The 22990-nt window shown below is 40.7% G+C and overlaps 1 protein-coding gene across 3 annotated transcripts in view; it reads left to right on the plus strand.

Moving 5' to 3' along the window:
* Nucleotides 1–18432, plus strand: part of sema6a (sema domain, transmembrane domain (TM), and cytoplasmic domain, (semaphorin) 6A) — a 107143-nt gene extending 88711 nt beyond the window's left edge. For 2 of the 3 annotated variants that reach the window (XM_012918067.3, XM_004547095.4), the window contains 2 exons: nucleotides 3067–3246; nucleotides 14066–18432. In XM_012918067.3, coding sequence (XP_012773521.1) covers nucleotides 3067–3246; nucleotides 14066–15228 — 1343 coding nt within the window. In that variant the 3' untranslated portion in view covers nucleotides 15229–18432. The remainder of the gene's footprint in view (nucleotides 1–3066; nucleotides 3247–14065) is intronic. The other variant, XM_004547096.3, reaches the window with a different exon arrangement.
* Nucleotides 18433–22990: the final 4558 nt, after the last annotated feature.

The following is a 22990-nucleotide window of genomic DNA, read 5'->3' on the forward strand; positions in this document are numbered from 1 at the left end:
TATCCCCATGTGCAACAGCATCGATTATCCCTGACCTTTGCTTTGCTAATTGGATAGATCTAGTTGTTAGTGGTTAAAGGCCTTGGTGGTAAAGAAATACTTCAGCATGCACATTAAACAGGATATGTGCTGACAGAGAGAGAGAGAGCGAGAAATAAAACCGGCCTGTTTCGAGTCTGGAAATATGTTCCCGCTAACTGCACAGACTCTTTGCACAGTTTGAGATGCTTAATTCAAAAGGGCTAATGTAAACATGCACAGACATACATGCACACTGTTCTACGGCTGGCTTCCTTTCCTAGCAGATATGTTTACTCTCTTAATCCCACAACACAATATTACGATTACACTTCACTGCCGCCGATTGATACCATTTTCCTCACTGAAGTCTCTTTAAGGAATGATAAACAGATGTGATTAGCCTGCAGTAAAGTCCCTTTTATCCATATCACCCACACCTACGCGCACATCCACCTTATTTTTATCTAATCGGAGGAGGCATTAGTTTTGTTTTTAGTGAATCTCTTTCTCTCTCACACACATACCTCGCAGCTGCCAGATCAAAACAGCCAGATCCATACAGAATGACAAGAATAGATATTTTGAAGCCGTACCAGAAAGCCCAGCACTTTCTCTCGCTAACCCTCCTGTGGCTGTACCCCCACTGTGAATCTCCCTCCTTTTGGAAATCCAGGGTCATGGAAAAAGCATCTGTGTTGGTGTACACCCCTGTAGCGCTGAATATGCTCCCACAGGCTGGGCTGTGTGTTTTCAGGCACACACTTAAACACACCTAGTTTACAACACCCTCCCCCCAAACAAAGTCTCAGCCCTTCCATCTATCTGTCAGTGGTTGATATGGATTTGAAGATAAATAAATGCCCTTTCTCTATTCTCCTCTCTCCTACTCCAGACTAGACTTCCTTGCCTCTCTTTTAATCTGTAGAGAGAGAGATGTGCATCCGTCGGCAGTTTAGGCCCCTTTTTTTCTCCCCTGATCCGTGGAGGAGCTCTGAGGCTCCGAGCTCTCTCTATGTGTGTCATCTGCCTAAATTGCACTTCCCCTGGCGGTGGGGGAATGAATTATAAAATAGGCCTGTCACACTAATCTCTCAGCCTTGGGCCAATAGTTAAATAAATCATTTTAATGATTGCCACGCCACACAGAAGAGGAGGAGGCTCTGGGTGGTGTTGTGTAGGTGCCTGTTGTGCGTACTCTACCAGCAGCATCAACCATAGCCTTTTGAAATGCCTCCCCACCTTCAAACACACGCCTAAACACATATTGAAAAGGAACACACATGCGCATGCACACACACACGCACATTGCTGTCACCTCCTTCACGCAGATAGCGTGTCAAAATGGTAACTGGGGGCTGAGCTCCACAAGAGGCTGTTGATAAAAGTGTTGTCACTCTGCATCTAGGGATGATCAAAAAACAAAAAACACGCGGCTCATTACATTAAACACAATGTATAGCTTCTTCAGAATTGTGTAGGGTGGCTTAACTGTAAGCATGTGGGATGGTAATGTGATTAGCATGGTTCAAAAATAAACTCTTCAGCAAAGCTTATGTACAGATTTTGCCTATGAAACAAAATGAGAAAACTTAAGACTGACAGAGACAGGCAAGCACAGACTGTATGAGTTATATGCAAAGCTGGACACAGAAGAGGGGGGTATGATCCATCCTCCACAAACGAAAGAGTACTGTGTTGCAGTAGCACTGCATTTATTTCCTCTGAGATACAGCTGGTGTATTTTGTTCAGTGTTAATGGGTACATTTACATGGAGCCTGATATTCTGCTTATAATCAGTTTAAAAGCCCAAATAGAATAAAAGTGCTCCACAAAAATCACCTCAGTTAAAATAAACGGTGGGTTTCAATGAGTTTCCGAGGGGTATAAGAAGCATCTGATCAGTAGGAAAACTGTACCAGGTAAACAGTTTATCAGATACTTTCAGACTGCATTTTATTCTGAGCGTGCCCTCTGTGTTGACTCAGATGCACGGGGACATACGCAACATTGGTTTCCAAAGATGGCAGCTTTCCAAGCCAAACTTCTCGTCTGCAGATGGTTTGGTTTTAATACAAACTCAAAGATAATTAAAGAATTAAGAGCAATGCAAAAACAGCAGCTTCTCCACCGCGCAGAGGATAGACATGTGTTTGTTTCAGAAACTGATAAAACACCTGCCAAAGAGTTTGACATTTTTATGCATGCCACACTTTTTCAGTTAAGTGTATGTAAACACTATGTCATAACGATATTATATCCTATCTAAGCAGTGAAGACAAGATGAAAATAATTAGCATTCTGTGCAGTTACTTAACGTATTGTCTGAAAAAACCCTAATTATTAAATTGCATGTTTTTCTTTTGCACACTATTACATTCAGTAACTAAAAGCAGTGAATCTTAACGGTCTGGAACTAGAGCTGCAAAATATTTAGGATTTTGGCTTGAAAATGATTTAAAAAATGGTTGCAGAATGAATATTAATTTTCTTTCGGCTTCTGTTTAATACAGACTGCAATTTTGAGTTGGAGAAGACATCGGTGCACATCGAAATGAATTAAACATTGCTGCAGAAATGATTGGAAAGCCAGATTTAAAGTTAGCTTGAGAAAAGGAGCAGGATGAACATGAGCAGAGTTAGAACCACTTTAGCTGGAGAAAAGTTACAGGCAGACTTCTTGACAGGAGCGATGGAAAAGAAATTTTGTCTCTTGTCCTTCATATCAAAGGTAGGCACCCTACGGTGATTGTAGAGAAATACAATTGTACTCTTTTCAACTGTGACGGGCCCAACAGTGTCAGTCAGAACAGGAGGTGGGAGAATGATAAAGATATAGAGACTCTGAGAATGACAGACGAATAGAAACACACACACATTCACTAATGAGTTGCCTAGGGTCACACTTTGTTGCCTTACACAGCCCAGCAAGTGTGTGTTAGTGTGTGTGTGTGTGTGTGTGTGTAAGCACCCCTGCTGTGCTTTCATGCACTGAATCTGTTCCCTGACTGCCACGAGAGTCAGTTAACCTGTGTTGTGTCCGGCAGGCCACCATCACCACCGTCACCACCACACCCTCTCCCTTCCCACCTCGGCCCTGCCTGAGGCCGCGGATGGCCCCCTGGGCCGGGGCCGCATGGTGGAGCGGAAGGACCCCCCCATGAGTTCAGACAAAGGGGAGGACCCCTACATGGCCGTACCCTCTCAGACTCAGCCAGAAGCCAATGGTAAGCCTTGGAACGTCACAATAGCAGTCAGTTTGGTCCATTGTCACCTGTGGCAAGGGAGAGGGAAGGGAGGGATAAAGGGGAAGGGAAGGGTTTGCGTAATTGAGATTTACGGCCGCCTAGCTGCTTCCAGCTGACGAAGTGTAGAGATGGCGGATCGCTTTCTCTCTAGGGGACAAATCGCTTCACACTGTGCACATAAACCCCCCACTGAAACATATGCGCACACATTTACATTTGTAGGTACATGCACATAGACATTCGGTGGTCATAAGGTAGCATATAGGCTATGTACACACCAACCTTCATGCACACACCACTCTGTAGGATGGATTTATTGTCCGTGGATTGTAATGCCCCACAGGAGATGTAATATCCAGACCATTACACTCTGAAAAGGAAGATGGCGATGTATTTATTTCCTCGGGAAGATGGCCCAGTCCCCAGCTCTGTCATGCTTTGCGACACGGTGACATGACATTGAACGCCCTTTTCTCCTGTGTTAACAACCTGCCTAATGCTGTACCGCCTCAAGGACGGCTCACTGGATAAATGAGTCAGAGTGAGAAGGGAGGAAGGGGAGGAGACGAGAGGGACAACCCACATCGTAGATGGAAAGAAAAAAAGGTCACTGCGGTGCTGCCAATCCAGCCTGCTCTTTACTGTCACAGACAAAGCTTAGAAGCCATTACAGCAACATGCAACATGTTTCTGCTAGTTTGTGCGGTCCATGCTAACACAGGCATTACCCCGAAACATTAATTGAAATGACATTAATATTTTCATTCTGACTGTGGCCTGAAAGATGCAGTAGCATACTCTCTACAAACATACTAAATGTAAAGAAAGACAGAAAGATCAGCTAACGAGCTGAGTCTAAAATGTCTCCTTACTGAAGTCAGTGTTTAAAAAAAACATGCATGCCTCTTTCAGTTACCCAGGGCATAAATGCAGTTTCAACCTAAGAAAGAACATACAGAATACTTTCTCATTCACAGGCTTGGAAGAGACTTTGAAGATGCTGAAGTGTTGACAAGTGAGATTGACGGGTTGATTTTACCTGCGCTGAATAAATACATTTCAAAAGAGTTTAAAAATACATGACGGTATGACTCAAATGCAGTGTCTTCACAAGAGAACCATAAACTGGGGCTAGCTAAAGTCACTAGTGCACATTTTAAATGTCTCCTGTCTATGGGATAAAGTGAGGAGGCACAGCAGTGATTGAAGCACGTCAGCTGGAAGCAGTTAAGCACCACTTGGTAGATCCAAGCACAATGGTGGCAGAGACTTCAGACAGCATGCCTACAACCAGCATCACAACATGCTGTCGCTCCCCTTGTTGCCTTTGCCTGAGCAGGTGTAACCCGACGAGGAATGGCAAGAAATGCTGAGAATCAAACGTAACGAGAGCCAAAGCTGTCTTACGGTAATAGCTTTTTCCAAGAATAACATTCTGATTTCGGGAGATTTGTGGGTAACTCCGTGCTCAGGTAACTGCAAGACGACTTCATATTTCAATACAATGCTTCCTGCTGTTGTTGTTTTTTTCTTTCTGTATGGTCATTTTTATTATTATTCTTATTATTATCATTTTATGAGACACTTTTGCAGCTTGTGTCACTATTTATCTGTGCAATTTTAGCTCTACAGTCTTTTCTTTTCCCTTCGTTATGAAAGTCGGCTCTGATGATATTTTCTTTCTTATTTTACTGATTTGCGTGGTTTCTTGCGAGCAGTTCTTGATATTTTGCATGGCTTGATCTCACACTACGTCTTTTTTTGCTATTTATATATTTGCCTTTCTTCCTGTGTTGATTGCTTTGATGGTATTAAGCACAGTTTTGCCTCCATACAGCTTAATGCTTTCAGCATGGCAAATTGAGCACCACAATCAAGAGTACTCATTTCCCGCTCCACCCATCCTTCCTCCTGTTCCTTCCTGTCTCCCTCAGTATGATTGGCTTCAGGTGTCAACTGTACTGTGAAAACTTAGCAAACTGCATGTATGAGAGTGAAAACCCAAACATGAATAAGCTATATTAGAAAAAGAAAGCAAAGAAGTCATTTTATCGGCATTTTAATTGCAAAGCAACACATCCACGCAGCCTATTTTGCAGAAGAAATCGGGGATAAACATTTAACCGATCAATCTCAAGTTTATGCTTGAGTGAAAATGTATTAGCTCATATCCAAAGTCTTTTGCGAGCTTATTTGTGATTTAAAACAAATTACAATTACGTCCCTAACTTTTTCATTTGCAGTTGAGACATTGTGGAATCTTATCTGCTAATGAATATTACAGTGCTGCCAATATGTATTAGTCCAGCACCACCAGAGTAATTAGAAATGCTGCAAAGTGATGAGTATTTGCACGCGAATGATATTCAGCACCCAACAGCATCACTATCTGCCATTCCAGTGGGGCCATCACAGTAGTCAGGTGGCTGCTTGTGTTTCACAGTACATTTGAGCTCAGGGTCTGTTTGTGTGTCTGGGCATCATCTGTTATATTTTCTTCTACTTCTGTCATTCCACCATACACTCGTCGTCTGTCCTCCCGTCGCTCATCCAAACCCCAAAACCACCACCAGCTCTGCCTTTTCCACCATCTGCTGCCATTGTGATCAGTCTCCCTTCCACAGGACCTCTCATCTGACTGGGATGGCATGTTCCAAGGCTATACCTTACCTTAGCGCAAATTAATTCCTGAACCAATTTATGGAGAAACCTTCCTCAAATGTCCCCCCACCCTCTCTTCCTCCACCATCTCTGTATCTCTTCCTCTTCAGTTTCTCCCCTTGCAGTCTGCCTCTTCTCCAACTGTAGTCATATCTCTTCCCCCGTCTGCAGGAATGAATCCTTGCTCTGCTCCCCACTTTGCTCTCTCTCCTTTTTTTTTCTACCTGTCTCCCTTTCTCTGGCAGGCTCAGATCTACCCACCTCATTCCCTACTTACATCCACCCCTCCCCCTTTAAACCCGACCTGTAGCCACCGCTGTGTTGCTCCAATTTATGGGTTCATTACAGCAGCTATCCAAGGGAAAAGGAAAGTGGAGAGGTGGAAGGAAAGGGGGATGGAGCGAGACAAGAGGGGACGGAGACTTGGGAAATGAAGGGACTGAGGTACACATGATAAAGATTTATTAGACAGAACAGGGCAATAATGTAACATTGAACAAAGCGGTAAACAGACAGCAGGTGAATGAACTAGCTGAAAGATCTGAACAGAAAAGATGCAGGACAGGTGAATCAGAGAGGAAATAATATATTGTAGTTAAACAAAGTGAACAATATTGTTTCTCTCTATCCCTTTCAGTCTATATTTTATGCTTAGTTAGCTAACGCTAAAAGAGCTGAATGTGAAAAAAAGAATCAATGTAGCATTTTCTGTGACTCAGGTTCTGAACAGTACGTGCTGATGCTTTTGAGAAGCAAAACATGAACAGCAAGCACTTATTACTTTTTACAGTTTAATATCACTTTTGCTGAATATTTAATTTTCAGTCATTAGTTTGCATATTTTTATGGTTAATTCAGTTAGGTTGCATTTAGACTTGAACACTGGTTTCATGTTAAAGTCTAGCTGGGCCACAACAAGAGTCTGGTAGTGATTAATCATGTTGAAGGTCTTTATTAAAATAATAATTACATTAGCATTCCTGCAAACATGGGTATGGGAATTTCAGCCAAACTGATATCTTGTCATACTTCAAGACAGAAAACTGAATTCAGTTAAATTAACCTACAAATGCTTTTTACAGCATAATTATTTTTGTAAAACAAACAAACAATCAAACACCCAGATTATCAACAGAATAGATTTATTAATTACAATTAATAACAATAAAAGGTTTTCAAAATAATAATGCTTTTTTATAACAAATCTTATCCATGTTTCTTAACAGTCTTTTTTATTTTGTTTGTTTTGTTTTTTTATTAACTATTAATCCTGTGACTCCATAGTGTACTGGTTAACACATTGACGTAACACATAAAAGATCCCAGATTTTAGACCAGTAGAAACTAAATCCCGAGGATGGCTGCATATGCATATGGTGTGTAAACCATAAGATAAATAAGGGGGCAGCCAAAAGAAGCTTACTTATGAATATGTTATGTAGTCTAACTTCCTAATGATGTTCTTCATATTTTAATAAGGCAATTATTATTTCCTTATTACCAATTAACTAATGTGTGGAGCTTGAAGTTATGTGTTATCCCTTCAAGAAACTACGACTTGAGTGTAAAGTATAGCATATAGACATTTCTACACAAGCTTTAATGCCTGAGTATTACACATAATCCAGGCAACAAGTGCAATTCTTACTATAGACTAACTAAGTATTAAAAAGTGTTAAGAGACTAAATGCAAGTATTAGATGCCACAATTATCTGAAGAAATGTTTTGCTCTGTCGTGTAGTACCATTAAGTATTGGTTTACCACACTGATTCAGAAGAGGAAACAGGACGAAGAAAACTTCTTTTTGGATTTAATGTGTTTCTTGTACAGCATTAAATTTTTTTTTTTAATTTTTTTAATTTTTAATGTTACAAAACAACAACTGTACTTTTCTAGCGTATGCTTTTCCCTCAGTGTCAGGTTTTCACATTAATAGCTGTTGTCATCTGACAGCTGCTCTGCAAGGGTTATTTTCAGCTGCAGGCAGCTCTCTGACACCTGTGTGCCAAGGTGAGGCTGCTATGATAGAAGGAGAGTATGACCCTGCTCAGACAGGATTGCAGCACAATTCTTTCTATGACAGAAAGTCTTGAATTTGACTTCATCTCAGTTGCTGGAAAGCAGTTGACTGAACATCTCACCGTAGTTACTGGGGATGCCCTGTCAATCTTAAATGTTAACTTTACTTTCACCAGGAAAAATGTTCAATTATGCAGCAGAGAAAATAGCACGTTTGTGTACAGTCAAACAATTGTTCCAAACATTACTGTATTTCACTGCATTTTATTAATTTTAATGATGCATAAGGATGGCTTTAACCATTGATTTGTCTTTATATTAGCTTTACAATTCATTCAAAAACAACTAGTGCTAAATAGATGAAGAGGGCATAATCATAATCTCGAATGTGACCAGTAATGATTGCCTTTTACCATGTAGCTGCGTTTCTTTTGCAACCTGTGAGCAACAAAAAAAGATAAAAGATTATTTCCTTGGTTGTGTGATTATTATGGGTATGGCTCTTGTTTCAGAATGCCCTCTTTTGTAGGTGAGCCAAGAGGTTTTGAGGTAACAGAGGCTTAGACTTAGTTTACCACAAACTCTGCTCACTGTCAGATAATGCACTTGGCTCCTGAAGTTTTTAAGGAGCCTATGAGGTTTAGCAGATTTGGAAATTTAATGTTAGTAGTTTCATATGTCCTTGCAGTTCAATGATAGGATTAAGGTTAATCCTGTAAAGTAGGATGATAGGATTTAAGTTAAAAGTTTATGGAGTGGCCCTTTAGGGCAGGCTGAATGTCTCTGTGTGTGGCAAAGACTAAAAAAATTTTAATTAAATGTTCCCACAACCCATGTTCCTGTCATTCCAACACCTTCGCAATTAAGTAGTGGATTTCGGTTCAGTGTTTCTTACTGGTCAAAGATTGGGCTGGATCTTTGTGAAGCAGATGAATTATTCGCAGCTCATTGTGAATCATAATAGAAACAGCGAACTGGATGCGTTCCCAGCATTACGCACTTCCCGGACTGACGTCAAGCCATAAGCCATAATTTCCTCCACTGATTAGCTTATTGTTCTCTCAAACTGCTTTTGTTTAAAACACACATTCGCTGCTTACTTTTCCACTTTTATGTTTTGGTTACGCTTTTTAATAAGTCCCCCTAACCGTTGACGGTTCGTACAAGAGCTTTGCTTTGTCTCTCGCCCATGTGAGACTGAATCTCATATCACTGCGGCTCATCCCTTTGTGCTCTTGAAGCTTGTCTAACCCACATTCAGCTGTCATTATTATACTTTGAACTGGATTTAAACAGTTATGTTCACGTTGTCCATGAGTGAGCCCTCATCAAGTAGATACAAGCCGAGGCTTTGTTCTCTTGTTGAGCACTAAAACATTTCTAAACAATTACCAATGGCTGCCTTTATGGATTCAATGAAATGCAATGCGTATTAGCACACACATAGCACTCCAGTGATACACAGAAGTCATTTTCTGCAGCCGACATGGTGAAATACACTTCGGTGGGTCACCGGCTGTATTACGGTGACTCATCGAGATTGAATATTAATTGAAAGAACTCAAGATTATAGACACGAATGCACACATAATTTAAAAGTCTACACTGTTTAAATAGTGACAAGCTGTTTTAACAGTTGCACTCTAATGTGAGGGACCTTTTTGCGTTCAGTATATCAGCATGTAAAAATCTATCACCCAGTAATCCGAACGGGAGCGCTGTCAAGTCGAGGCATCAAATAGCTGATGAAAAATGGGATGTTTAATTTATGCTGATATCTTGTGACTATTAAATATTACAGTTTGTATGCAGGGAGTTGGATAGGTTAGTACATCAATGTTAATACCTCAGGTGCTGAATAACATAATTAGGGGTTTAATTATATCTTAACTCGCTCATCAGTATGCATTGCTCCGACTCAGGATTGTCTGATGAATGCTTTAATATTGAATAACACCATTAATGCAAGTGGCTCTTAACCCAAACATACACAAGACTTAATGGGATAATTTGCTAACAGGGAATTTAAATAGAAGTTAATGAATTGTTGTCACCATCCAAATACCAGTGTCCTTTTTAAAAGATGACAACAAACTGGTTCCTAATGAAAAAATAGGGCGTTTTTCGAGCTCCCGCGTCAGAGTAAATAAATGCACACCACTTAACATTATCTGCTTTTTCATCCTTCCTTCTGTCTGTAGTCGGTAAGGTCCACTGTTTCATCTTTCAGCGAGTGAAGCATAGTAAGTAGCAGTTAAGTCCAATTAAGATTTTTATCATTTTGCAGACAATGTCTTTATGCAGTCGCTCGCAGTCAGAGGTTAGTGCCCTCTCTGTAACCCCTCTGTGATTTTTAACTACCTTTGAAGTTTTCTTTGCAACAACACAAAGACAAGCTCTGTGGGCTTAAGTCAGTTGGTGCGTCTCAAAAGATTAAAAGAGTGGAAGAGCATCTGTGTGTGTCAGACAGATAGAGCATTCACAAGTTCCAGTCACAATAGATTACAATGTTTCTGATTTATAAGTAAGTGTTGCCGACCCGGCCTGTTTTGACAGCAAGACATATCTGAGTATCTGAGATATGTGTTTAATATCTGAATGTTGAGGCTCGAGGCGGTGTGAAATTCAAATCAATTCATCCGCTGAGAGAAGTGTTGAACTGCAGGATGCCTTATGATGCATTCTGGGGGCGAGGCAAGAGCGAAACCAGAAGATTATAAGTCACTGTATAGTCAGAACCTCAACAAGATGAGACTAAAGCGGAAAATCTGTGAGTTTTAGCAACACTTTGATACTTTTCAAGGTCAAGTAGTGGAAGTTTTAGAAAGTTTACAAAGATCGCAAATGATCAGAAATGAGCGGCATAGCCATCTTGATTCAAAACCCTGAGGTCCCGTGATTCAACTGAGACGGCCTTGGTGTCCTCTGTGGCAACTTTCATCCTCTTTGATGTTAAGATGAGAAACAATTCCTCACTTGAAAGATGGAAGTCTTCAAAGTTTAGCTTTTTTTTTTTTTCTTTGTGTTTTACCCGAGGCCTTAGGCTAAGTACCTTCTGGAAATGTCTGCGTGTGCAGGAGAAGTGAGTGATGGAGGAAGGAGAGGAGAAAAAGAATAAAAGCTTCAAAAGAAAAAAAAAAAGGAGCCTTACAGGGCAGGTTAAATAGGGTTTTAACTTTAGCTCACACACCCACAAGAGAAGTCAAAGATCCAGCTCCACAGTTCACCTCCTTCACCAGAATGGACAACCACTTGGCTCTGCCGCCCTCCGGCTTTGTTATTCAATATGAAGTCCAAACGCTCAATCACAGAAAGTTAGCCTTTAGCAGTAATAAATTCACTGTCATGAAAATTCATAACAGTTTTGATTTCCTCTTTTCAGCTTCAATGTCAGCTCCACAGACAGAGACATATGAAAGTATTTACTTTTAACAAGGATTATGGAAAAACGAGAGATTTGCCAATGTATTTGTTTATGCTTGCACTTTTATTTTCCTACATAACTGTTCTTTGGAGATTTCCAGGTCTCCTGATCTCAAGTGAAACTGAATTCCTTTTACATCCCTTCCGTGTGCGCTGAAATATTTAACCCAGCAACTCTCAAAGAGCAGCCAGCCCCCACCGCCGCTGTTGTTTCTGCTAAAGGGTGATAACTTAGAAAGATCACAAGGTTGTAATTACAGCCTTCCCGGTCTCCACTGAATTGAACACTTACCATATGGAGGCTGAACGGTGTGAAAGAAAAAGAAAGTCAAAAAAGTGATTCATTGTTTCTGCAAAGGAGAGAAGTGGCAGAAAGTGTGAATGAAAGATCTAAGTGAGGACAGTGGAAAGTCAAAGTTAAAGATAGCAGCGCAGAAAAGTATCTCTCTCGTTCTCAGATGTTACAGGATGAGATGGGAAGCAGATGTTTCATCAGACAGGCCGGCCATTTGATCACGCAAGTTCGCAGTGTAACACTCGTCAAACGTGGATGCTGCGCTGCAGATAACGCTCATCACTTCTCACACTATCCACACGGCTGAGCGTGTCCTCGATAAGGAAAGGTTTTGGCCGGGAAAGATGCTTTTTTTAAACCTTTTGTTTAACTTTTAGTGAGTTATGGCTGTGCTGCATGTTGTCAGCACTCTATTAAGGAGAAAAGTGAAGTTTTGTTTTTACAATAAATGAGGAATGATCTGGGTAAATGTAAGTGTCCTTTCTTATCCAGGTTGAGCTTCAAAGTCCAGACAGAGACTAAAGAGTGCTTAACTCCGGCTAGGAAAAAGGGGCTTTAACTCATGTTGTTGGGCTAATGAAGTATGACTGCAGCGAGTGAGATTATGGATGTTAGTTTAAGACAGTGTGGATTTCAGATCCATGAGAAAAGATTACCATGCTTTCTCTGTGTCTGTGTTATGTCTCACTGAGGAAATGCAGAAAGAAGATACTCTCCAAGTACATCCTCAGTGACACCGCTGAGCTGAAAAGCCAAACATGATTAACCAGCTCCTTCAGGATTTCGGAGAATTATTGGAACTAATGTTTGTTCTGTGGAAACTGCTTTTGAAAAATTACAGGGCAAATTGAAAAATTTGCAAGGAAGACGAAGAAAGTGTCGCGTGAAGACTGCAAACTGTAAAAGGACGAAATTACTTGTTGCTTGTTGACAACTGTTGTTCAGCTTGCCTGTGAGCAAATGTTTATATTCATGCAGCCACTGTATATTTCATTATCTGCAATAATACCTGAGGCAGTCAGCAAAAACTGAATTTCAAAATATCAGAAAAAAAAGATTAACAAGACAGAGTCTGAAGTTGGCAGCAGAAATATTTTATTAATGCACTTCAGTAAGAGCAATCTCAAAGAAGTGAAACAAAAGGAACAAAAAACACATTTTCATCCAATTTTTCCACCTGTAGCTGGATTAGTACTAAATGAAAATGTCTGATTTGTAAAAGCTGTTGTACAAATCATATCACCCACCTACTGCTTATTTTAGAACACCGATTCATTGTAAACAAACCTCCTCTGTACAGGAAAGACTCACAGATATCATCTTAAATTACTTCACATACATTCCAGCTTGTTTTGGATTTTTTTTTCCAGCATTTTGGGGTAAAGATTCCTCAGTGTTGAGGAATCTATACATGCCTTACACATGTGAAACTGAGTCACGTTGCGGAGACGAGCGATGCCCCTGCTGTAGCCCCTTTACACGATAGAGCCCACCTGCCTAATCCTCTATCTGTGGTAACTGACCTGTACGGGCCATAGGTCATGTGTGAAGGCATTATAAATCTCTCGGCTGTGGACCGGTGTGTTTAACCCAAAGAATAGTGTGCTGCATTAGATGTCTGCGTTCATCCACAGGCTGCAGGCTATCATCTTTGAGCATGCATGTGTGGGAGGTGCATGTGTCCACACTCGTGTGTGCGTGCGTGCAGTCTGTTGTTGACCCTGTTTTATTAAATACAACCTGCCGCTCCCGCTCACCCACCGCTAAAATGCTCCATAGCATCCTTTATTGAATTATCTTTTATTTGGCGTTATCACAGTGTGTCTTTGCCAGTCTTTGAAAGTGGCGCTTTCATAAGACACTGATGACACAGCTCATTGGATTTAGCGCCTAATCAGAGGCTTTTTAATGTATTCGCTGTGATTCATGAGATTGGATCCAAGCTTTATGAAAAGTCTTCCATTTGCATCTATGAGAAGAAAGGGCTCGGGTATTTCAGGTTCCTTTATCGGAGCTCATATCTTTTTTCATTTCAGCAGAAGGTTTTATCTGGGATTTAAAATGTGAATCATAATCACCCCTCCAAAACACATTTTCACTCTGAGATTGGATTTTGGGGGAAACACTGAATCTTGATACTTGAAGCTACAATTTTGAATAGATGTTTCCTATGATGGAATAAATCCTTCTGCATTTGCATGTTTTTCGTGAAATTATTTAAACCGTTAATCTTTTTGCCCAGAAGATATCTTAATTATTGCAACTGTTTTTTATGTTTTGCTTCATCTTTTAAGAAGAATCTTTTCCAGCATCTCTTTTATTTTCTTTGAAACAATTGGCTTCAAAGCATCTCTTTTTAGTCTGCCTGTCTGAATGTCATCTCTGTGTCTCTCTGCAGGCGTGATCCGTGAGAGCTACCAGAAGGGTCGTGACCAGCTGGTTCCTGTAACCCTCTTGGCCATCGCCGTTATCCTAGCATTTGCCATGGGCGCCATCTTTTCTGGCATCATTGTCTACTGCGTCTGTGACCATCGTCGTCGAGACATGGACCTGACGGGCCGTAAAGAAAAGGACACCCACCACCTCCACTCCCGCCGGGGATCCATGAACAGCGTAACCAAGCTGACGGGTCTGTTTGAGACGCAGGCCAAAGAAGGTCGCCCCGAGGCAATTCTCACACCTTTGATGCACAATGGAAGACTGACGCCAAATGGGAAGATGCTCATAAAAGCAGACCAACACCACCTGGACCTTGCGGCTCTGCCAACGCCTGAATCCACCCCCATGCAGCCGCGTCGTAAGCCCAGCCGGGGAAGCCGTGAGTGGGAGAGAAACCAGAACCTCATCAACGCGTGCACCAAGGACATGCCACCAATGGGGTCGCCTGTTATCTCTACCGACCTGCCACTGAGGGCCTCACCGGGGCACATCCCTAGCGTTGTAGTCCTACCTTTGCAGCAGCATCAGCACCAGCTTCAGCCTCATCTGCAACAGCACCAGCAGTCCTACCAACATGAGTATGTGGAGCAGCCCCATCACAGTGATATGAGCATGGGCCACGGTGTACTGGATGACCAGGGGGCCACCCTGGAGTACAAGACAAGCAAGAGCCCGTGCCACAACCTCAACATGGCTGATCCAGATGTGGTGCTGCCACCTCGTGTGCCCCAGCGGGAGGCCTCTCTCACCATCCCACCTGCTGTCCCACAGATGGGCAAACGCCTGGAGGTCCACTCGTCAGTCTACGGGCTTCGGAAAGGATCAGCATCTGGTGCTTGTGGATCCTCCGCCCTCAAGAAACACAACACCAACTCCTCTAACTCCTCCCATTTGGCGAGACATCACAGCTTCAACCGTGTTGAGACTCCACCACCTGCACCTCAGAGGGTGGACTCCATACAAATGACAGCACAGGGCATATCTCTGTCAAGGCAGCCTGGAATGAGCTCCTACGGATCACTGCCTCGAACGGGCGTCAAATATCTCAAGCCTGATGTCCCCCCCAAACCCTCTGTAGTCTCGCTCTCCACAAAAGTCAAGTCCAGTGACTCTGGCACATAGTTGGGTTGTTAGCCTGTCGGTCCAATGTGAACAGACAGTAGTGAAAGGCGTTTTCTGGCAGAGAGAAAAAACAGGGAATACTGTACAACTTGCATCTCCTTTTTGTGTTTTTGTTTGTTTTTTGGTGTACAGTACAGTGGAAATGCAACACAGTTTTTTTTCTTAAAGAAAACACTTTCTTTTTATATAAATATGTAAATATTATACCATGGTTGTTGTCGGTTGTGGCAGTCATCGAGCTCATGCTCTGGCTGGCACACAGCTCCTCTGTAAACACACATGGGAACATGTGCTACTGAAAAAGAAGATGATGCTTGTCCTGAATATTTCATCCATTGGCACCCTGTAGCATTCAAGACAGTGGCTCTGTTGTTTGTGGTGTTTTTGTTTACTGAGACTTGATTCGATACTTCGTCATGCTGGTAAAAGCACATACGAAGACGTCACAAGGGGGTTGGAGAATAATTGTTGTACAATACCTTGAGGACAGGAGGATCTGAGCAAACAAGCACTCAGAGAGAACGAGTTCGGACTGAAAGGACAGACAGCTGCCTGAGTTCTGGCGGAAACTGTGAAAAGCCTCTCAGTGTTACAGCAATCAAGTCCTGCCTGGGCATGACTGAAAGCCTGGGCCAGAAGAATCTTCTACTGTACTGGTGACTGAATAACACATGACTGTTAATACTAATAGCTTGTTGTATTTATTTTTATTAAGTGCTTTTGAAAAACAAACAGACTGACTTTCTAGGCTTGGAGAGAAAGAGGACAAAGAAGAGATCTTTTAATATTAATTAATCAAGAGTGAGGAAGAAAATATTTAAAGTCATTAAACTGGAGCCAGTAGAACTTTCTTAATGACTAAAGTTCAACTAGGTCTTACTGTGTGCTCAGTGGGACCTGCAGCTTGAGAATATACGTGACCTCTGTGACGACGAGGAGATATTTATTTAAACTGTGCCAGACCAGGACTTTTACTTTTACGGACCAGAATCTCCTTTGTTTTAGACCAATCATTTAAAAAAAGAAAAGAAATCCTGAACCTCACCCTTTCACTCCTGCAATCAGCACTGTGGTTTTGTGTGAGTCCCAAACATTTGTCCTGATTGGTTGCTGGCTTACTGGTGCCATCACAGCTCACTGTTGCATGTTGCAAATATAAGAGAAGCAGCTGCAGCAACCGCACGGGGGGATCTGCATACAAAAGGAAGCTGTAAGTGAGGCTGCAAGCAAACGAGCGGTGCCTCCATCTTGGAACGTATCGTCTTTTCTACGTGGAAGAGCGGGCGAAAAAAAGGAAATTATAGGAACATCTGTCTTGCCTGCTTCTTTTTCCACATGTAAATTTGTGCCTTACACCCTGAAGTAGTGACAATGTTTTCTTTAATAGCTGTTAACTCTGTCTCCTTGTTGTATTTTTTTATTTTCTTTTTTTTTCTTATGTCATGATATTTCCCTTGTTTGATAAAAATGCAATTAAAGAATGTAGGTGTTATTGTTGTAATTCTGGTCCCTAGACAAAACACACTTACAGACCAGAGGGAAGAGAGGAAGGAGCAATTCCTTTCTTCATTCACACACTCTCGCTCTCTCTCTCTCTCTGGCACACACACATAAACACATGCACACATACACACACTCATCTTTGTGATTCATTTCTGATTGTGCCATTAATGCGCTTAAAACGACCCTTTATGTTGTGCTGGCAGTGTCGATAAAGACTTTGTGAGTGTTTTTCATTTCCTGTTTTATACAAAGTCCTGGTATTTGTTTTTACTTGTTTTTGGTGTTCGTTTGGAGTGATGGTTAATTGGTTAACGGAACAATTAACATTTGTTGCTTAAGGAGGCCAACGTAGGTGTATCTTCCCTTGGTGCACTGCGATAGCACCATAGCAAGCGTACAGTACGAGATACACGTGAACACCCAGCGTACTAACACGAGTCGAGGCTTCTTGCGCGCATTGAAACGTTCACTTGTTAGACGGTTGCATAAACAGGCTGGTTCCTGTGGAAAAGAAAAAAAAAGATGACATTTTGAAACAACACTATTAAAAACTGTACATTATTTAACCCCCTTTTTGTAAGCGAACACAGTTTGGGAAGTTTAGAGATTTTTTATTTTATTTTGCCTCACTAACTCTCATTATCAAAGCCTTATGAATGGCTGAGAGTTTAACTAATCAGATGATTTCACTTCCTTTTTACTTGAGGGTTTTTATGGATCACCCCACACTGAAACACTTAAGTCATTGGAGCACTCCCTTAGTGTTGTATGTGTAGATAGGTTAAAGTTTTCTCGATATCAATATTCTTTCTGGAGGAAAGCCAAGAGTGTCTCAGTCCACAGCTCGAATAAGACTGACATGCAGGATCTGGGACCTGACTAATGTGTACATAGATGCTCGAAGGGAATGGTTGCACATGACGAGGTCATGGGCAATGGATTAGTTCAAAATATGAACCGAGAGGAACGCGTCCCATCTAAAACATGGTCCGGGATAAAGCTGCAACAGTTATAGCATCGATTAACTTGAAGCGAGGACCTTCAAAGTTCAGATAAGCATAGACGTGTGTTCACTCCAGACTTTCATAAAACTACTTTGCTTTAAATTAGTGTCTGAACACCTTACTTACACCCTCCGGTGCACTGAGTGCATGAACCAGCAACATTCCCACGCCTGGAGTAAGGCTTATCCTCAGCTGAGTATTTCTGGTTTTGAAATGCTCAGTTGCGTTGTCTCCCACCTGGATGAATTGTCATGTCCACACTGAATGTGAACAAGAGAACCTGTCTAGGTTTGAAGGTTAAATGTCCACATCCTGTGTAGACAAGTGCTTTTGGCTGTGGGTGCATTTATGATTCAGCAACATCAAGTGTTTTGATATTAGAGAAAAGTTGAGCGTTTTAAAGGCTGAAGGCTGCTGTGGACAGTGAGGTTCTTTGGTGTGTGCCTTTTTGTCTTTCACCCTTGTTATAATACACTGCTGTTAGATGCAAATCTACTCTCTTCTCAACTTCTCAAACTTTTGAACTTTGTAAGCTTGTAAGATATCGTGACGTCACAAAGTTTTTTGCCCTACTCTCTCCACTTCCTTAACATCTGATTCACAGCTTAATGTATGTTGTAAAGAAAAAAAAGAACTCTTTAATTTAATGCAAAATGTAATAAAAAAAAAAAAAAGAAAATAAAATTCTTGTCATGAAGACTGTGATATGTCCTTGACTCTTTCCACTTGTTTCCTAGCCTGAGGTTATCTTTATTCTGGGAACATCTTTAGTTGCTGGATTTTGTGCAACACTGTCTGGGGAAAACCAAGCCTTGGTTTTGCCCAGGATTTAAACGTTCTTTTGATAGAAGATCCCTTTTAAGAAAATATTGTACTTTTATGACCTGAAGTACACTATTCTACTTTTGCTTGTAATACCACCACCAACCCCTTGAGATCTGACAAACATTTCCTACAAAGCAAGCGTGAGCTGATAAAAGGAAACTTAAATTTAAGTAGTTCTCAACTTCATTATAGATAAGTGAAAAAAGAGAAAGGTTATGAGCAGAGGGAAGAAGCCTGTACTCCATTTCTATGGTTGATCGTGTTGGTTAAATGAAGCAGGCAGCTTGATGGACTGAAAGCAGATTTCTGTATGCAGGTTGGTACTCTGAGCACTCCAAATGACCTTTTAACCTAGAAGGAGCTCGGCCCATTATACTTTTGGTGTAATCCATTTGATGCCATACAGGCAATCAACAGAATTCTTCACAGATGTTCTGAAGGCAAATGAAATAGAGAGATTTCTTTCACTTCCATTCAAAAACCTTGCAAGTTTTGTGTACATGGACTTTTAAGTGAAATCAATTCAATCCCTTCTCGAGGGCAGAGTCAGATGGCTCGACTTTGGAAACGCAGATAAAAGCATTACCTGTTAACTTCTCAAAATGACAGTAATCAATATTGTTATCAAATGACTATGGGAGGCAGGTGGACACTAGAGATTAACCCACAGAGAGTGATCCCCCAAATCCATTCACAGTATCCCATCAGCCCACAGAGTACTACAATGTCTTGGAGTTACTACTAAAATAAAAGTAATATATTACACATTACTTATTACCTCTCTTTAAAACAATGTGGTATATAACCTAATGACTCAATGAAGAAAATAATTTGTTACACTACTTGTTACATTAATTTCATATATTGCTCTGTAACATGACCTATAATGCATTGTTACATAATTATTAGTTAATAATATCAAGCTAATGCCTAATGCTTCAGTGGGAAGTCTATCTGTAACTTACAACATATGCAGAAATCCTTCTTAACCCTACGCTGTAACCCTCAGCACAACCTGACGTGCACTTCTCGAGAAATGTAACTGAACGTGAGGTCAACGCAGCAACGACTCTGACTGGCGTAGAAGAGGGTTGCAGGCTTAACAGGGGTTTCTAGCTACTTCGTAAGTTACGACATAAATAATGACACAAATCTTCATCATAACAAAGAACATTCAAGATTTTTGTTCTAGTGTTTTATTTTTTGCTTCTAGTGCTTAAGGTTGAACACAAAAGTCAACAACACAAGGAAAAGTTTATCTTTACAAAGAGTCGAGTTCGAGTCAGCAGAATGTTTCCGTTTTGGACACCGATTGCATTTTACATCACACTCTTGTCCTTTTGTACAATAACGATAAATTTGATTTCCACATCTCCAGACCTCAGAGGTTGTGGACGACATCATCATTTTCTTCACCATGAACTAACATCAGCTGTTTGTAGTGCAGGAAAAAACAGTCATGTTTGATGTTTTTATTGGGGTTTTTTCCCTATCATACTATCATTCAAATAATTGAAGAACCTTTATAATTGAAGTAAGAACATAATTCTATCTCCAGTGTAATTACAGTATTCAGTACAGTTACATTACCACGTTACTGAAAAATATAATGTGATTTCAGTAATGCTGTACTTTTGAATGCACTGACTTTAATTTATGTTTTTTTCAGGCACATATCTTGTTTTATCAACAGCACTAAAAACTCCATTTTCTTAGCCCAGAACTCTGTTTTTTTTTTTCAAACCAATATAAAAAGAGGTCAAATAATGGACTTGCATTTATCAAGTGTACATGAACACTGTGAACTATATTGTCTTGCAATTTTGAATAAGACTCAAACATGATTCCCAAGATTCTAACACGTGTTATGTTTTATGCTGTCATGATTTTTCACACTGTCTCTCTGGTTCCCTGAAGGTTCTCTTTATTGAGTTAAATAATGTTTAAGGGCATGCTTAATTCAAGCCATCACTCAGTAGTATCAGGTGGGTGATTTGTGTAAGAGATTATTGTTTTTCGGTGCATGAGAATGAATCAAGGTATTAGATGAGCCTTCTTAGGTTTCACATAAAAGGAGACAAAGGAGAAAACCACAGTTCAAAACTTCACCTCAAATTCCCCTACTGACAGTCAGTCTGACCTTATAATACCTGCAGTATAACTTTCATTAGATTCCTCACTCACAGATCATGAAAACAAATCTCATTACCTGCAGATGATCACTGCTGACTAACACTGACCAGAAAAGCTCCCATTTCAAATAAGGGTCTCCAGTTTCGCACTCTAGCACTTTTTTCTTACTGCTTTGTCATGAAATGTGGCTTTGGCATGTAGTTTGACACTCTGCCTTTGATCTTGAGGTGAGTCACGAGTCTCAATCATTGGTATAAGTCAGCCTTTGCATGGAGATCAGATAACCAGGATGCGGTGTAGCTAATGAGGCCTGTCGCTGCCTTCACAATGCTGCATTGTGAAGTTTCCTTTCAGGCACCCCTGTGTTGTTGCACTACTCAGAGATCAAGATTCAAATATTCACCACTAAGTCTTCTCTAACATGACAAGCACACAATTGTATCTAATGATGACTAGTGTGAGCTGGTATTTTCACAGAGCTAGTCAGAGTGTACTTCAAAGGTTAACTTTCAAGGAGTCAAAACTGGGGTATGGTTGAGGGGCAGATTGATGGTGAGAGATAAAGACAGCAAGCAATACATAATAATGGAATTCTAACACTGTGATCAGCAGGACATACAAGCAGTATATTTTATATATTATAGAATCATGGAAAAATATGGAGCTCTGCGATATATTGGTTACCTGTCCAGGGTCTACCCCGTCTTGTCACCCTACAGCAGCTCCCTCCCAACCCTTAATTGGATAAGCAGGAGAAAATGGACGGATGGACAGAGGAAAGAAAGAAAATGTTGTTTCCTTTCAAATAATTAAGAATCATTTTAATGCATTCAGAGTTTTTTCTATGGAGCCTGCAACATGGATGAGACAACAGCTAGTTTTATCTGTCACTCCTGTAGATCTCCGTTGTAGATGCAAGATGAATAGACAATAAAGTGCCTATTATCTGTGATTATTGACAACAGATTCTTTAATAGAACTTATTTTATAATAAGTTTTGAAAATAGCAATTCAAGTCATGAATAGAAAATTAGCATGAATATTACCAAAGAGCGTGTTGGTTATACGTTTATGTTACTATACTTCTTATTATTATTATTTTTTTACTAAAGGAGTCATGGTGTAGGGCACCTCTGTACTGGCTTTACGTTTAAGACCCTGCAGCTTCATCCATCTTTTTAAGCCTGCAGCTTATCGGGAGGTCTCTTGTAATTTAGTTATTTCTTCCACCTCAGAACAATTTTCAGACTAATTTTTTTTTCTAAATCCATGACATCTAGAAAAAGTTCTTCAAGGCTTTGTTACACCTAAACTGTGCCACTTTAAACGACTGTAAACTGGAACTGATGAATCGTCTTTTGCTTTGTTTACAATTAGTCCAAATGCTGCAGGCACGTTACTGACTGGGAAAACAAAAGCAGACCAGAATACTCCTGTGTTAGCAGCTTTGCTCTGTACTCTGTGTCTTATAGAATCCAGAAAAAAGTGACAAAATTTATTTTTTACTTAAATGCTCTTTCATCTCCATATACCAGTCAAAAGTTTTAGAAAACTCTATTTTTTCCAGTTATTTATTGCAATTCACTTTGAAGTCCAATGAACAGCTTGAAATGGTAAAAGGGTAAGCGGTGAACTGCCGGAGTTAAAAAAAAAACTGTAAGGTTACTCAAAACTGAAAAATAATGTACATTTCAGAATTATACAAAAAGGCCTTTTCAGGGAACGGAAACTGGGTTAACAATTTAAAGCTGTTCTGCAGCAGTGGAGGTTGATCAAGCCTTGAAAGCTGGTGCTACTAATTTCTACAGGTGTTCCAGTTTCTTTGGACTACTTACAACCCGCCTGTCTGCATAAAAACAGTGTTGGAGCACACTGTGATACCATACCCTCGTAGTGTGTTGCTACAAAAATGGTGAGAAAAAGCTATTAACTCATTCACTGCCAGCCATTGGCAGTGAATGAGTTAAACCCATTGACTCATTCACTGCAAATGACGGCTATAGACGTCTGTCTCTCTACCATTGTTAACTCATTGTTAACTCATTCATGAGTTAACAATGGTAGAGAGACAGACCATCATAACACTTACAAATGTAGGTCTTTCCTGCAGAGAAATTGCAAAGAAAGTCAAGGTGTCAGTGAGTACAGTTTCTTTCACCATCAAAAGGCACTCAGGAACTGGGGCAAACTCTGGGAGGAAGAGGTCTGGCAGACCCAAAGATACAACTGAATCAGAGGACAAGTTTCTGAGAGTAAACAGCTTGCGTGATAGGTGGCTCACAGGACAACACGCAAGT

This window comes from Maylandia zebra, linkage group LG12, assembly GCF_041146795.1.
Source record: "Maylandia zebra isolate NMK-2024a linkage group LG12, Mzebra_GT3a, whole genome shotgun sequence".
Taxonomy (NCBI): domain Eukaryota; kingdom Metazoa; phylum Chordata; class Actinopteri; order Cichliformes; family Cichlidae; genus Maylandia; species Maylandia zebra.